Source organism: Coloeus monedula, assembly GCF_965178545.1.
Source record: "Coloeus monedula genome assembly, chromosome: 14".
Classification (NCBI taxonomy): Eukaryota; Metazoa; Chordata; class Aves; order Passeriformes; family Corvidae; genus Coloeus; species Coloeus monedula.
In genome coordinates this window covers 3683245-3697924 of record NC_138794.1, presented here as the reverse complement: position 1 = coordinate 3697924, position 14680 = coordinate 3683245, and the positions used below count along the sequence as shown (strand labels likewise).

At 45.6% G+C, this 14680-nt stretch overlaps 1 protein-coding gene across 1 annotated transcript in view; it reads left to right on the top strand.

Annotated features, from left to right (window-relative positions):
* Positions 1-2442: 2442 nt before the first annotated feature.
* The window catches only part of HDGFL3 (HDGF like 3), a 38646-nt gene continuing 26408 nt past the window's right edge, over positions 2443-14680 (top strand). Inside the window, exon 1 of the mRNA XM_082290401.1 lies at positions 2443-2818. Coding sequence (XP_082146527.1) covers positions 2735-2818 — 84 coding nt within the window. The 5' untranslated portion in view covers positions 2443-2734. The remainder of the gene's footprint in view (positions 2819-14680) is intronic.

Here is a 14680-nt window from a genome sequence, read left to right as displayed (position 1 = left end):
CTCTGCATTTTGTGCCAAGGTTCTTTTCTGTGCTGTTAATGTGTGGAACATTTATTTGGTTTTTCATTCGTCAGCAAGGAAATCTGCTTTCCCTTCTCCGTCTCTTCCCAGCATCTCAGCTGTAGCTTGGTGGAAGAACTATCTGCAGAGTGTTCAAGAGTTTTCAACTGGCCAAACCTGAACAGTTCTTACCGTAGCAACTCATTTATGCTTTGCCATCTACAGACACGAGGAAAAGAGCTGCATCCTTGCATGTCCATGGGATGAGTTCTCTTTGGAGCTCTAGTATATGATTATCTTCACTGCGGACTAGAAACATTATTCATTCACTGCATTCTCTGCAGACACCAGTGTGGGGCAAAAGGCAATAAAAATGTGCACATTGCAATGAGATGTTTCAGTTCTGTTTCTAGTCACTTCGAATGTTGCTATTTTGACATTAGCGATGCATTGTTGTTTGGGTGTGTATATAAAGCGTACAGTTTCCTTTAGCAAGAAATTGGCACACAGCCTGCTCCTTCCTCTTTAAGGTCACTAAATAAGTTACTAGAAAGAGCTATTCATATATCTGAGATGAAAAGCAAACAATGCATTAAAAAAAAAAGTCAGCTCCACCTCTCTAGTAAGTATTCTGGTTTGGGGAGGTAGCAGAGGTGTAGGAGGTAAGACAGCACATAGGATTATTCTGGACAGAGTCAGATCAGACTCCCCAGTTCCTATACTCAGAGATTTTATATTACATTTTTCTGAAGGGAATTTAAACTGAAATTAGGTATCAGTTTAAAAGGATGCAAAATCCTATTTGATGTGAAAGTGAGCTGTTGGGCCAGATGTATATACTGCAGATGGCTGCAGTGGCAACCCTGTCACTGATCAGTACTTCAGAACAGGTAACAGCACTGAGCACAGTGCAGGCTAATCATCTAAATGTTTATCCAGCTTTTTGGAATTCTTTTTCTGTTATTAGTCTGCTACTGATACCTGAGCTAATGATTTTACAGCAGTGCTTCTACCAGCGGGGAAGTGCTTATCCTTTTTTATGACCCAGAGTGAAAACTTTCTTGACTTACGTACTAGCAACAGCAGCATTTGTGCTCCAGAGCCACATCTGGGGGCACCATAAACAGCAAGTCTTCTTGGTCCTGTGCCAGCCCAGGAACAGGTGCTAGAAGAAGCACTTATTTATCTTATTTTTCTGCCATTACCAGCCCTTGCAGACTGGAAGGGCTCTCTGTGGTCCATCTACTCCCTTGCAGAAATGTGACCCTACTGTCTTCAGCCATCTATTTCCTTCATCAGCAGGAACTGCCTGTGGCCAGGTGCTTTCCTTGGGAATCAGAGAAGTGCCAGCCAGAGCTGGTATTTCTCCCTAAACCCAAAGAGAACAGCTGCCATCTTAAATATGGGAGTGGTTGGACAACCTATTGCTACAGTTTCAGCCAGACCTGCAGAAAAACCTTTCCTAAACTTTGCTGCTTGTGACCTACCTTTCTAGTTTTGCTCCACTAGATAATACTTGAGTATAATAAATGTCAGTAATAATTGATGTTTGAATATTACAGCTGAACTGATAACATTATGGTAAAAGCAGCAATATCTGGGATTTGTGAGTTACCACTGCTTCCCTTCCACAGGGAAAAACTGGCATCACTTGGCAAGCAACAGACCCCAAACACCCTGTGAGAGGAAGTCCCCCTTGTGCAGCTCCGAGGTCCATGGCTTGGTGGATGTGGGTTTTAGTTTTAAGCTGAGAAGGCAGGTGGAGAGTCTGGCAGTGGAGAAGAGGCTGGGTACAGAATTGGGACAGCCTTGTGCTTAGGAGCCAGGCCGTTGCCTAGGGTCTGCTCAGGCTCCTTGGCACGGGGAGGGCTCAGGAGGGGTGTGCAGGCAGCCGGAGGAGCCGGTCCGTGCTGGGCCTGGGCCTCCATGACGGGGGCCCGGGCACTCGCAGGCCCAAGGGCCGGGCGCCTTTGGCCGGGGGACGCGGGCGCCGTGCTGCCAACACCGGCCGGCTTCTCCTCGCCGCCCAGCTTCCATGTCGGGCGCGCATAAAGAACCATGTCATGCTTCAGCGGGGAAGGGAGGGCCGGGCGGGACTGGAGCGCTCTCTGCTCTCCTATTTTCATAGAAACCGATCTGTGTACCTAGAAAATAACAGGAAGGGAAAGCGCGGGGGGAGGCGCGAGCGGGGTGGGGGGGGGGGGATAAGAAGATCCTGTTTTCGGTCGCTGCCCGAGGAGTAATTCGTCGGAGACGGCTCCATATTCCCGGGGCCGCGGCGGCTGCGGCGGGGATGGAGCGGGCGGCGCGGGCGGCGTAGCCCAGCGCGCACGGGGGGGCCGCGGGCAGCGCCGCGCCCGCCGCCGCCGCGGGGCGAGGGCTCCCCGGCCGCCCCCGCCCGGCCAGCCCGCTCCCTGGTACCGGGGGCTGCTGGGGTTGTGTCCAAGGCCTCCCCCTCCCCCGCGTACACACTCACACACAGACACACGCACACACACTCACACTCACACACACACACCCCATCTCCTCCTGCCGCTGCCGCCGCCGCCGCCGCCGCCGCCGCCGCCGGAGATATCGGGGATCGCCCGCGGCCCGGCCCCGCTCCCGGCTGCGCCCCGTGCCCGGGCGCATCGCACCCCGCGCGGGCTCGCCCGGCTGCCCCCGGGGCGGCGTGCGCGGGGCGGGGGGTGCGGGAGGGCGGGGGGACACACGGCGGCTCCCGCGGCGGCTCCCGATGGCTCGTCCGCGGCCCCGAGAATACAAGGCTGGAGACCTGGTGTTCGCCAAAATGAAGGGGTACCCGCACTGGCCGGCCCGGGTGAGTACCGAGGCGGGGGCGCCCGGCCCCGCGCCGCCGCCCCCCTCGCCCCGCGGCCGGGCGGGCAGCGGCCGGGCCGCGGCCAGGAGCCGCCGGAGGCCCCGGCTCCGGCCCCGCCGGACGGGGGGCCGCGGTGCGCGCCCACCCCGCTATTATTGTGCATCTTTTCTTTGATCTGTAGATTTCTCCCCGGCCCCCCGGGAGGAGGAGGAGGAGGAGGTGGAGGAGGAGGAGGAGGAGGAAGGGGGAGGGAGGGGGGCGAGCGCGGGCTGTACCTGGGTTGTTATCGCGGGGAGGAGGCTTGGGGAGCCGGCAGCCCTGCCTGCATGACAACGATGCTGTTTATTATGCGCCCTCCCTCGCCCCGGCCCCCGGCTCCCCCGGGAGACTCAGGGGCCCCCGCCGCCCCCCGCGGCCCGGGGCAGGGTAAGGCAGGGCAGGGCAGGGCGGCCGCCGCCTCCGGGCCAGCGCGGCCCAGGGACCGGCCGGGACAGCGCTGCGGGCCGGGCCCGGGGACCTTCGGGGAACGGGCACGGCCCGGGGCAGGGACAGGTCTGGAGGGGGCGAGGCCCGGGGTCAGGCTGTGGGTGTCCCCGGGCGGCGGGCGCGGGGGGCTCCGCTCGGCTCGGGGCGCGGAGGTTGGGTGGACTGAAGCGGGGTCTGTCTCTGTGGCAGCTCCCCAGCCCTGGGGACACGCCGCTGCACCCAAGCTTTTTGGGTCTCTCACACCTCCCGCCGCACCTTGCCCTTTCCTGGGTTGACTTTCTTTCACAGGCCTTTGTCATTTTTTGTTTAACACTGCCATGATACAACTGAGGTGCAAAGGCATCGTGGTCATTTGGCGGTCAGCTAAGCGCTGATTGTACTTGAACATCCATTTCTGGTGCTGCTACAATAACGCCGGGCAGAGCTTTCCCTGGGGGGTCTGGTACTGGCACACTTATATGGCCTGTCCCTTCTCTACTCTTTGGTCACTGTTGTGTAAACTCACTAAGTAACACGTGTTGTGGGAACTCTTGGCAGGCATCAACCAGTGAGTCTGTATTTACTTGTCTTCCCCGGCCTTGCTGGGATGATTGGGTAGTGCTTCATGCCATCATTCACTAGTCAAGGAAAGTTGCTGTTCTTTATAGACTGTAAGGAGCATGAAGATAGTGAAGAGTTGTATGCAACTTGCTGGGAAACATGAGCAGGGTAGAGATGAACTGGCATTTAGCATTACCCTTGTCAAGACAGTCCAGGAAAAGGATGGATGTAAGTGCTGGAAGGGTGTCCTGAGCAGAACTGGGAAGCAGAAGAAGTGTTGTTGAACAGCAGACACTGTACAAGGAGGGAAGGCCAACACAGCAGGCTGAAGCAAAGGTTGGTGAAAAAAGAATAGCGACAGGGTTCTAAATATCCAGAAGCCTGGTAATGAGGTGGTACATGCAATTATTTTGGCAGAGCAGGCTAAAATTAGCATGCAAAAGGCCGAACATAATCAACAACGGGTTGTGGTTTTATAATTCTATCATTACACAGGTTGGTGGATATACTACCTAAAAAATGGCAATTTATGTCAGCAAAACAGCACGAGCCACTGAAAATTGACTTCTTTCCTACCTCTGTCATGGTTTAATTTACTGTGAAAATTTTAATGTGAACAGTTGAGACCATTACCACGTTGAAGCATGTTAATCCCTTTCCTTTTTGAGCCTTTGTAAAACTCCCATTTGTTTACTCAGAAGCAGAACAGGGCCTTTTGGTTTAATGGCATTTTCTTTCCTTTCAAAAAATCATTATATGCTATGCAGCTGGTCAAAGCTTTTGACTGGGTTACTAAGTAGGCACCTGAATGGCAATAATACCCAACAAAGTACATCCTGACTAGGAAAAAATAGGTATGCTGTTCACATAACTCACTTCCTTTGTGCAGACTAACCGGATGTGAAGTTCAAGTGAAGACAAAGCAGTGTCTAGCTTTAACATGACTTAGCAAGTAGAGGCAGAACCTGTAGAGAGCCCAGAGACTACCATCAGGTAGGAAGAGAGCTGTCAGGAGAGGGGAGCATTAGTACTGGGTGTTAGTTCAGCAGAGTGTCTAGAGGCACAGAGTGTGCTCCTGTAACTTGTGGTGCCATTACATACAACTTCATGGTAGATCAGGCTGATGTCTACCTGAACCTTGTTAAAATTACAGTTCATGCCATCTTTGCCAGGACTTTTCTTCATCTTCTTTGCCAAGTTTTCCTGATGTGCACTTTCTCAGTTAAGGAAAAACCTAGTGAGGACATTAGTCTTTATTTTGCTTCCCAGAAAACGTCATTGCATACAAATAAGGGGAAAAGAAATATTTGAGTTGAGAATGCAACTCAGATACTTCTGATTAACTGAATGCCCTTTATCCAGGGGATTCACTTGTTCCCAGATCCTTGAGTGGTTGCTAGCTACTTCTCTATTCATTATGCAATTAGCATGTTTGATCTTTGTATTCTCATAAAAAACTTATATATTTCATGCTAATATAGTAGCTTAATAATACGAGTAACAATACATTTAAATGGCAGTGTTATTGCCCCTACCAAGTGGTGTTTGGCATCAGTGAGACCTTTGGCATGAATTTCCTGTCTAGGGACAAACTTCTTAAACTGTGTTTAATAAACCTGCGAAGTGTTAGAACAGGACAGAAGGGATCTGCCTGCCCTTTAATGGAGCACACAGACGTAACTGACCTGGCTCAGAATCAGCCGTGTATTTTTGTGCACATGGGTAGTGTCATGCAGAGGAGGTACCTCAGATCCCAGAGGCTCCAGCAGCAGGAGTGCAGGCGTGCCCCCAGCTCAGTGACTCCTGTCTCTCAGAGGGACGGTGCTTGTGGGCTCAGCCAGCTCCACATGGCACAGCATCACAGACAAACCCAGCACAGGCAGCCCTCTCAATTCCTACATTAGCTTCCCACCCTCTCTCTTTGGAGCTATGTTGATCCAGAGATCAGCAAGAACAAGCCTGACAAACCTGACTTCCATCCGTGTGAGTAAAGAGAGAAAAAATGTGCAGAAAGTGGCTGAACAGTGATGATACACCAGGGCACCACTGGAAAATTGTGTCTTATAACGGATGGAGTGCTCTACCAGTCAAACTGCATTTAATGTTTCTTTGTGGATTGGTCCAGAATTCATTTGAGAAGGACGGAATTTGCCACACTTGGCCAATGCAATAATGGTCAGATACCTGACGGCTGAAAGAGGTCACTTAGGTCTTATTACCTGAAAAGGCTGCTTTGAGTTTTGGTATTACATTTTCTTGTGCAAAGCCAAAATTTCCTTTGGCTTGACTGGAGGACAACAAATAGGTTTGGAATTGAACTGAAGTTTAATAATAATGGTAAAGGAAATACAGTTTGGTTTAACGTGGTTTTTATGTTTGTCCGTGATGTCTGTTGTCTTCAGATGCTCATCAAAAATGCAGAATAAATACCAGCTGGCCAGGTCATCAGTTGCTGTAATCCAACAAATAACAATTGTGTATCCAGACAGTATGCAAAAATAGAGGGAAGATGCCATTGTGGTTAAAAGGTAGAAAATAAGAATTTAATTCATTGTATATTTCATGAGTGGTCTTTGCCCTTGAAGCACTAAATCCCCCTGTGTCTTACTGCCTTGTTTGTAAGACAGTTAACAACACTTTTCCCTTTAAAAAGGTGTTGTGGAGACAAAATCAGTAATGTTTATGAGTTTCTTTGATACTACTGTGATAGGAGCTGTATTAGCACATGGAGACAGAAAAATCTCTTTCTTCAGACACCCTAGTTTATCTAGGATAAATGTCCTGGTTTACTGAGAAATTGTCCCTTGAATAGTCACTCAGATGAGATAAAAGAGAAAAACTAGTGGTAGATTCAGAAAGATCGATAATGGTGTTTGTTTTATGAGTGACCCTGAAGAAACAATAGGCACTTAGTTGCTGAAATTAGCTGCTGATTTAAAAATAGGAAGGGAGCTGTTAATGCAACTGTAGAGAGCAGAGAAAAAGTCTGGAATGACCTCAATGAAATAAGAACATGCCTAAATAAATGGCTGATGCCATTATTGAGCAGAAGTCTAGGATTGTGCAGGTGGGGAGACAAGAACTCTATCTGGATAAGCACCAGGAGTTTGTGTAGGGATGGTAAAATTTATTTGGGATTATACAAGAGACCCAAGAAGGTAAGACAATGTATCTTAGTGTAAAACACATGGATGCTTAAAGCTGTTTAGAACACACTGTGTTGGGAGGAGAACACAGCCTTTAAAGTGTTGGTGTCACACCATTATGAGGGTGCATTTACTGTCTTGTCAGGGCGAAGTTCCTATTTCCTGGGCTCCTGTTTGTCTTGTCCAGTTACTTTATTGCTACTCTGAATTAACTCCCACTTTAACTCCACATTTGCTGCTTAGCTAACAATCCTCCTTTGACTGCCTCTGTTGAAAAGCACCTGCTAATAGCAATGGCAGAATGGGATTTGGGGCACTTCAATGTATTAAGAGTTGCAAATGGATGTGAAATTTTCAGGATATTGCTTAGAGTAATGCATAGTAAATGCTGTCACCTTAATGGGAACTAGTGTCAGTGGCAGGCTGAACATCATAGTGTAGTGATGGTAGTTTTTAGCCCAGTGTATATTTGCAGTATTGTTGACTGTGTCCCCCCTCCAACAAGGCATGAAAGTAAGGCACCTGCAAGTATGAACTAAAATAATTCAGGGGAAGGGTTTGAAGGTAAGCTTGTGCCTAAAGACTGTGTGAGATGACAGCCTAGAAAGGCTCACAACGCTGTGGTATCGTAATGTAATATAATGTTAGGCACTATTAAAAGAGATGACTACAACAGAGTGACAGAAGACTTTCAGTATCAGTAAAAAAATTTTGAAAATATATTTTGGAGACCCCTATGCAGATATTTTAGTAAATAAGCCTCTGATATCCAGTTCAGTGAAGTATGGATGGAGCCAGTGGGTTGGTTGTGGTGCAGCTGTGGGTGTAGGACCAAAGCCTATGTTCTGACATCATTTGATAAAGTACAAGGTACAGAAACAGCTTTAGTCTGTGGTAATGGCCAGTGTGACAGCTTGCAAATATTGAACTCTCCAACACATCATAGAAGAAAGGTTCTGCATTTTAAGTGTTTGATATTTAAAACAGACCATTTGTTTTTGTATTAATATAAGGGAAGGTGGGTTTTTCCCTGGCAGGATATATCTTTTTGGCAAAGAATGACAGACAAAAATCAGATTAGATCCAGAAAACTTCAAAGGGTCCATCGAAATAGACAACAGATCTTTCTCTGTGTTTTTCTGCCAAAACTTGGTCTGCAGCCTTTTGAGCTTTTCTCCTTGGCCATTTGGGACCTGTCCAGTCCTTCACCATGTGCTTTTCTCCCTTCCTCCTTTTGGTTGCTCTGGTTTATGACCTCACTTTTGCCATGTTACTAAATATGAGTCCCCTGTGACTTCTCCTTTACCAACTCAGAGCTTCTTCAGTCTCTCTCCCTTTTTAATTATGTACCTCGCTCATACATCAGTCCCTGGAGATCTGCAAGCAGTTTTTCCTGGCAGGTCTCTGTTTGTTCCTTTCTGAGATGAGACATGATTTGCTGATCACTGCAAAGGTCTGGCTTATCCTAGGAACTGATGGTGAGGTCGTGGCTTCTTCAGGCAGCACTTCCATGAGTTCTGCCGTGGTGCATCAGAATAGAGCACATTTAAGGCAACAAGTCCGTTGTGGAATTGTTTCTACTTTCTAATTCTTCTGCACCACGTTGACACATGTTTCTTAGACAGTATTTAAACTTATTTGCAGATACCTGGTCATATCCTAGAGTAGGGGTGAATGCATTTTCAGTGAGTTAATCAGTTCATTGAGTACTGATTCCTTCACTTCCTAAAACAAAAATAACAAGGACTAGAGCATAAATTCTCCTAATATTTGGAAAGTAGGGAGCTTGAGTAGCTAATGGTCTTTCTCTGTCCTCCTGCAATCGGTTTTAAGTTTAAAACTGATCAGTTTTTTAATTTAAAAGATTTCATCTGAAGATTGTAGCATAAAATGCCATCATTTTTATACATGAAGTCGAACCACAGCTTATAGTAAAACCTTGCTCTTGTTCAGCAAACAAATAATTTTGGGGGCAAGATGTTCCATGTTTGTTGTTAGCATGGTAGGAGTATATGGGGAAACATCTTTAAAATTCAGTTCTTTAAATCTCTCTATTGTTTTTTTTTCTCTTTAATTAGTTTAAATAATTAGCACCAAATGTGCAAGTCTGAACTTTTTGTGTAGATCACAATAGATGAATACATTTTCTCCTGCAGTGTCACAATTTTAAGTCCAAATGAAGCTAATGCAGAATAAGATCGTTGTCTCAGAACCTTTGAGGCAATAAGCAGCTGAAGTTTTTCACACCCATACTCTACAGACTTTTTGTTAGATCCTGTTCCTTGTTACTTTGAAGCCACTGAATAATTTTCATCAACCGATCTCATGGAAATTGTTGGATATATGTTTTGGGTGAAGGAATAGTGCCCCTTTCATTGAAATCTGTATGTTGCTACTACAAAAAGATAAGAGAAATATTAGTTTCCCCTCATTAATTGACAGATCTCTTTTTTTTAATTGGGTAAAGAACCTTTTAGGAGCCCCAACTGGAATGAACTTTTTTGTAGACAGCAAAATGAAGACAGAGTTTTCAGGCTTAACTCTTCATTTCCTGATTTTCCTGTCATAATAACACATTAACAGGTCTTCCTGCATTTAGGGTAATAAAAATCTTGTAAGCAAGTGATTGTTGACAGTAAGTATATACAATTGTCATTTGAGGATAGATGAAAGGTCTTCCTGATAATGCTGAAGAAGTGAGAACAATGGGGAGAGGTTGGACATTTTAACTGTTTGAAATGGTGGTGTCTGAGCAGTAAAAACCTTTCCACTGTGTACTTGAGAGGCATAAGGAGAATGAGCCTGCCTGAGGCCTCTCAGTAATACTGTAATTTGAGTGATAAATATAGCAACAAACACTGGGAAGTAGTCTGTGTGGAGCAAGCAGGAAGAGGTTGTGGAGATGGCTTTTTAAAGGTGTTAGGAGTTAGAACATCAATACTTTGCTGTTTCCTTAGGTACCTTGGTACTTTTCAAGGCTGCTCCTGTGCCATCCATCTCTGATCCCTGCCTCCCATGGATGTGTCCCTGTGTGTACAGACCCACCTGTCCTGTGCACAGGTACACATGGAAAAGATTAGATGCTTCAAACACAGGTGTAGCACATGGGCAGGACATCAGCTGGCTCAGGACACCAGCAGAGGCAGCATCAACAGCCAGCAGTTTGGCTGAAGCACAATAGGAGCAACGAGAATGAACCGTTATTTGAAAGATTCCAAGAAATATTTGGCAAACAAGACAGTATCATGAGGTAAAGCTTTTAGAACTTAAAGAAGGAAACAGATCCTTGCTTCCTCCTCTTGGGAAGGTCTCTGCAGTACTGGCTTTGCACATATGAGATTGTTTCATTCAGTTGTGTAGCAGCCAGTTCTAAACCTGATACTGAAATTGGATATAAACTGCAGATTCATTTCCAGTTTTCCTTTCTTCTACTCAGACTGTTTGACATGACAGGCTTGATAATACTTTTGCCTGAAGGGTATATGAGACCTGGGTTTGGGATTTTGTTTGTTTGTTTGGGGCTTTTTGGTTCTAGAAAACAAAAGGAAGGTACAAAATTTGAGTAAATACTGCAGCATGTTAACAAAACAATGAACTTCCCATGTTATGAACTAGTTCCTATTGCCCCAGTCTGAAGTTCCCTATCCTTCAAGTGGTCTCAGGTCAACGCAAATATTATCCTTGGCATCAGTGCTTCTCCAAAAAGACACATAATGTCCTTGAATTTCAGAAGAATTTTATCTCTGCCTCCTGGCCTTTTGTAAAGCCCTGCTGAAATCTGAAATTGCCTTCAGAGTCAACATAAAGGGAGGAGATGATGTGCTCTGCTCTGGGCCACACAGAGCCCAACATTAGAAAGTACAGGTGTCCATAGACTTTGGTCTCTGCCTTAGAAAAGTATATTTAAATCTCTTTCAGCTTTCCATCAGCAGATTGAAAGGTTAATTAGCATACATCTGTAGCCCCGACAATGCAAACTGGAAACAACTGTTTATTTTGCCTTGCAGCAATGTGTAAAAAACCTAGAGAGAGACTGTTTGCCAGCTCTGGTTTGGCTGCTTGAATAGAAGACATCATATAACAAACGAGGAAAAACAGGGCAAGGAATATCATACACCAAGGAATTTCTTTAAGACAATCAGTTAACAAAACACCCTACATGCAGCAGAGTAAGTAGGGCCAGAGAGGAAGGAAAAAATTCCAGGCTGTAGGGACCTTATAGATATCACTGTGGTGTCACTGGTGTCAACTAGGAAACAGTGTGTCAGCCTTTAAAGTCAGGAACTTTGTCCTCCTTGGGCTTGGAAGGCACCTACCTATGAAGCCACTTAAAATACAGAGAGTAAAACTACACCAAAGGCAATGAGCAGAAGAAACTTTAAGTTTATGAGAGCTCAAGATACAATTGCACAATAATGCAAACCATTTCTGGGAATCAATCCCGTATCAGACTGGGTTACTAAATGTACTAAATATAAGTACATATTGAAACTTAATAATAACACAGGGAGTGACCTTACAGGGATGTGCAGCATCCTGGAGATGCAATCCAGGTGGGAGAAGCAGGAAAGTGCAAGGAGAGGAGCAAAAGCTATAGCTGCAAGGAACAATTCTGGAGTTGCTGTTACTTCCTTGATATGCTGATGTGTTTTGCATACAAAGTCATTGGAATCAAGCAGCTCTTTTTTGCAAGGTTTTTTTCGGCTTCACAAATCTTGTATTTTACAGCATTCTCACCTCCATAAAGGGTTACTGTCAACCCCTTCTTTTAATTCTTGGAGGATGGTGTATCTTCCTCATCCAGAATCTCCTGTACATGAAGAAAACAAGAATCCAGGTCTCCATTCCTGACTTACCCTAGCCTCTAACCTGTTGTTTGGTAACTAGGAGGCAGTTCCTGCAGCTCCTCTTCTGCTTAATCCTCTGGGAAAAGTTTGGATGTAGGGCACTTACTGCTCACCTTTTCTATGGCACTCTGTGTCTTCTCTTGCAGCAGCTGTGGGGTGGGAGCAAGGGAGGGAGGCACCCATGGAGCAGTGTTTGGACTCACATGTGCCCTGGGTTGCCTGTCCTGACAAAGCAGCATGAGGTGGTGCCAGAAAGTGGAGCACTGTACCTCAAAAGGAGATTTGTATCCTTCCTTCTCTTGAGTTTTGGCATTCTCTTTCCTACTGCTTGTGCAGAGACCACCCAGGCAGGATGGCTGAGGGAGGCTCCAAAGCCAGCAGCCATGGAGGGCTGTGTTTTTCACCCCATAGCAAAAGCAAAGCTGTCCATGTATGGCCTCCTTCTTTCCTTGGGACAGAATTGTGTCTGTGTGTAGATCAATCCCACCAGCCCCACGGATTGCTTTTGGTGTGTGCATTGCCCTAAGTATCTGTGTATTTTTCCTTAGCTTCATTTAACATGTTGCCAGTCTGTCCATCCGTGTCCTGCACAAGGCCTGGGTCATTCTCCTGGCTGCAGTTGCACCCAGTGGGGCTCTCTGCCCACGCTGGCAGGACGTGTGTTTGTGTATGGGATTGCTGCAGAGTGTTGTGACCTTTGCAGCACACTGGTTATTCAAATGGAACTTGTGGTCCACTACTGGCTTCCTGTAGTATTGCTGCTTCCAGCTTTCTCTCTTATGTTGCCAATCCTTTTTCCCAGCTGTGTTAGGTTTGTCCTTTTACAGACTGAATTTCAGTTTACGTGCAGCTCGTATTTCTCCCAGTCCCAGGACTGTGAGTCAGTTGTCACTGGGTTTACAATCACTGGGTGTGGGGAACTGACTGCGCATTTCTGCATACACACCTACGAGCATGAGACTGAATATCTGCAAAGGTTCCCCCCTTGCTGTCCCAAATGCCTCTTCCAGAACATGGAAAAAGATGCTAAGGGAGGCAAATCCTGGCAAGAAACACACCTAAGCAAGGCATCTCATGCCAGGCACTGTGTCCTACTGTAGTGGCATGTTTCTGTCATCTTTTTCTTAAACTAATTAGCTGCAAGTTGTTTTTCAGCCCAGATGTCATAGTTTCCATCTGAGCCAGTGTAAATTTGTATTTCTGTAAGGATTTCTTCAGACACTATTATCTGGAATCCAATTAAGTAGCATTCACTCAGGATTAATCGCATGTGGAAATGTTTGCAGAACTGAGGTTCCTGTGTTCTTAGCAGCATACTATTACTGCTGTATTTCACTATGCCCCAGTAGGAAAGGGCTTAGGAATTCCATGTGTTACTTGCCCTGCACAGATCCACTTCTTGGCTGTCCTGGGTGTTATGGAATAGCAGAAGGAAGATGATACCTATCCCAGTAGTTTGCTCTCTAAAGGCCGTGTCCCAAAGGCAGAGAATGAGTTTGACTGCATAAAGATTCCTTGATTTCAATAAAACTGCTTACATGTGTGCTGCCGTGCCTGCAGAAACATAAAGTAGGGCCACAGCCTAAGGGAGAAGGCAGACGTTCATCTTAAAAGAGAAAAAAATAAAATCTTACATTCCTTACTGCAGTGCCTCTCCAGATACCAGGACTTTTGAAAGATATTAGTGGCTCAGCAAACTCAAAAGATAATTCTTTTCATATGGTGTCTGGGTCAGGTGACTCGCATATGTGCACATTTTCAGGTACCCCTTTTTCTGCTTTTTATCAGAAGTTCTTTTTCAATATCTTCCTCATGTGCAAATTTTATTTTCCTTTGTTACGGTCAGTATTTCTATCACAGCTTGTAGAAGAAGGTAGCATAAAGCTATTAAGCCTCATGGTTAGAATTTTAATGTCTGCAAAGTAGTAAGTTTGTTCTATCTGTTAATATTTTGTGTTCTTTGCATTTATTTGTGCGGCTCTGGAGCTTTTTCACGTTTGTAAGGTAGTGGGTCAGTTTTGTGAACAGATTTTTTGAATTGGTACTTCTGGTAAAATGACAAGAACTCCTTGTTAAAAGATGAGAACAGATTAGAGAAGACACATTTGTCAGATGGGGCTCTTCAGCATTAAAATGCTGTGAATGTTTGCTCTTTATCTTTTAGAAGATGCTTTATGCCATTTCCTGCCTCACAAATGAATGGATTCACCTGTGTATATAATTGCCATTTTATTGTGCTGGATGGGATCTGATCATACAAAGACAATGGCTTTGTTTATGCTGCCAAACTGTATGCCCAGCTGTGCTTGCAGGATCAAGCCTCTAGCTGTTAACTTTCTAGAAGGCCATAATAATAAAGATTTTAGGGGCAATATGTTCAGAAGAAATGCCAGCTTCTTTAGCAGATGTGGGAACAAGGGGAACAATTTTTTAATGAGAAGCTTATACTTTTTCTGAAACATTTGCTGCTAGATGATGGTGTTAGTTTGCTTGTTTGTCAAATGTCAGCTAGGCAGTGACCTGGTATAATGACAGGGTGTCAGGGTTGGAACCAAGACAGATTTATTGAAAATGATGCCATCCTGAGTGCTGCATGTGAGGCTGATTGGGGGATCGTGACAGGTAAAAGCAGTGTGAGCTAAAATGCTGTGGTTGTGGAGCATGGTTTGGACACATCATGTGTCATCACCATTGCATTAGAAAGTGGCAGAATTAAAATTTTCAATACTGACAGAAAGGCTTTTGGTTGGATTTTGTTGATTTGTATGAGGTCTGTATAAACACTCTGTCTGGATCCCAGTATAAATTTGTACATGCAGTGTTCCCTAATGTCCTTCCTAGTT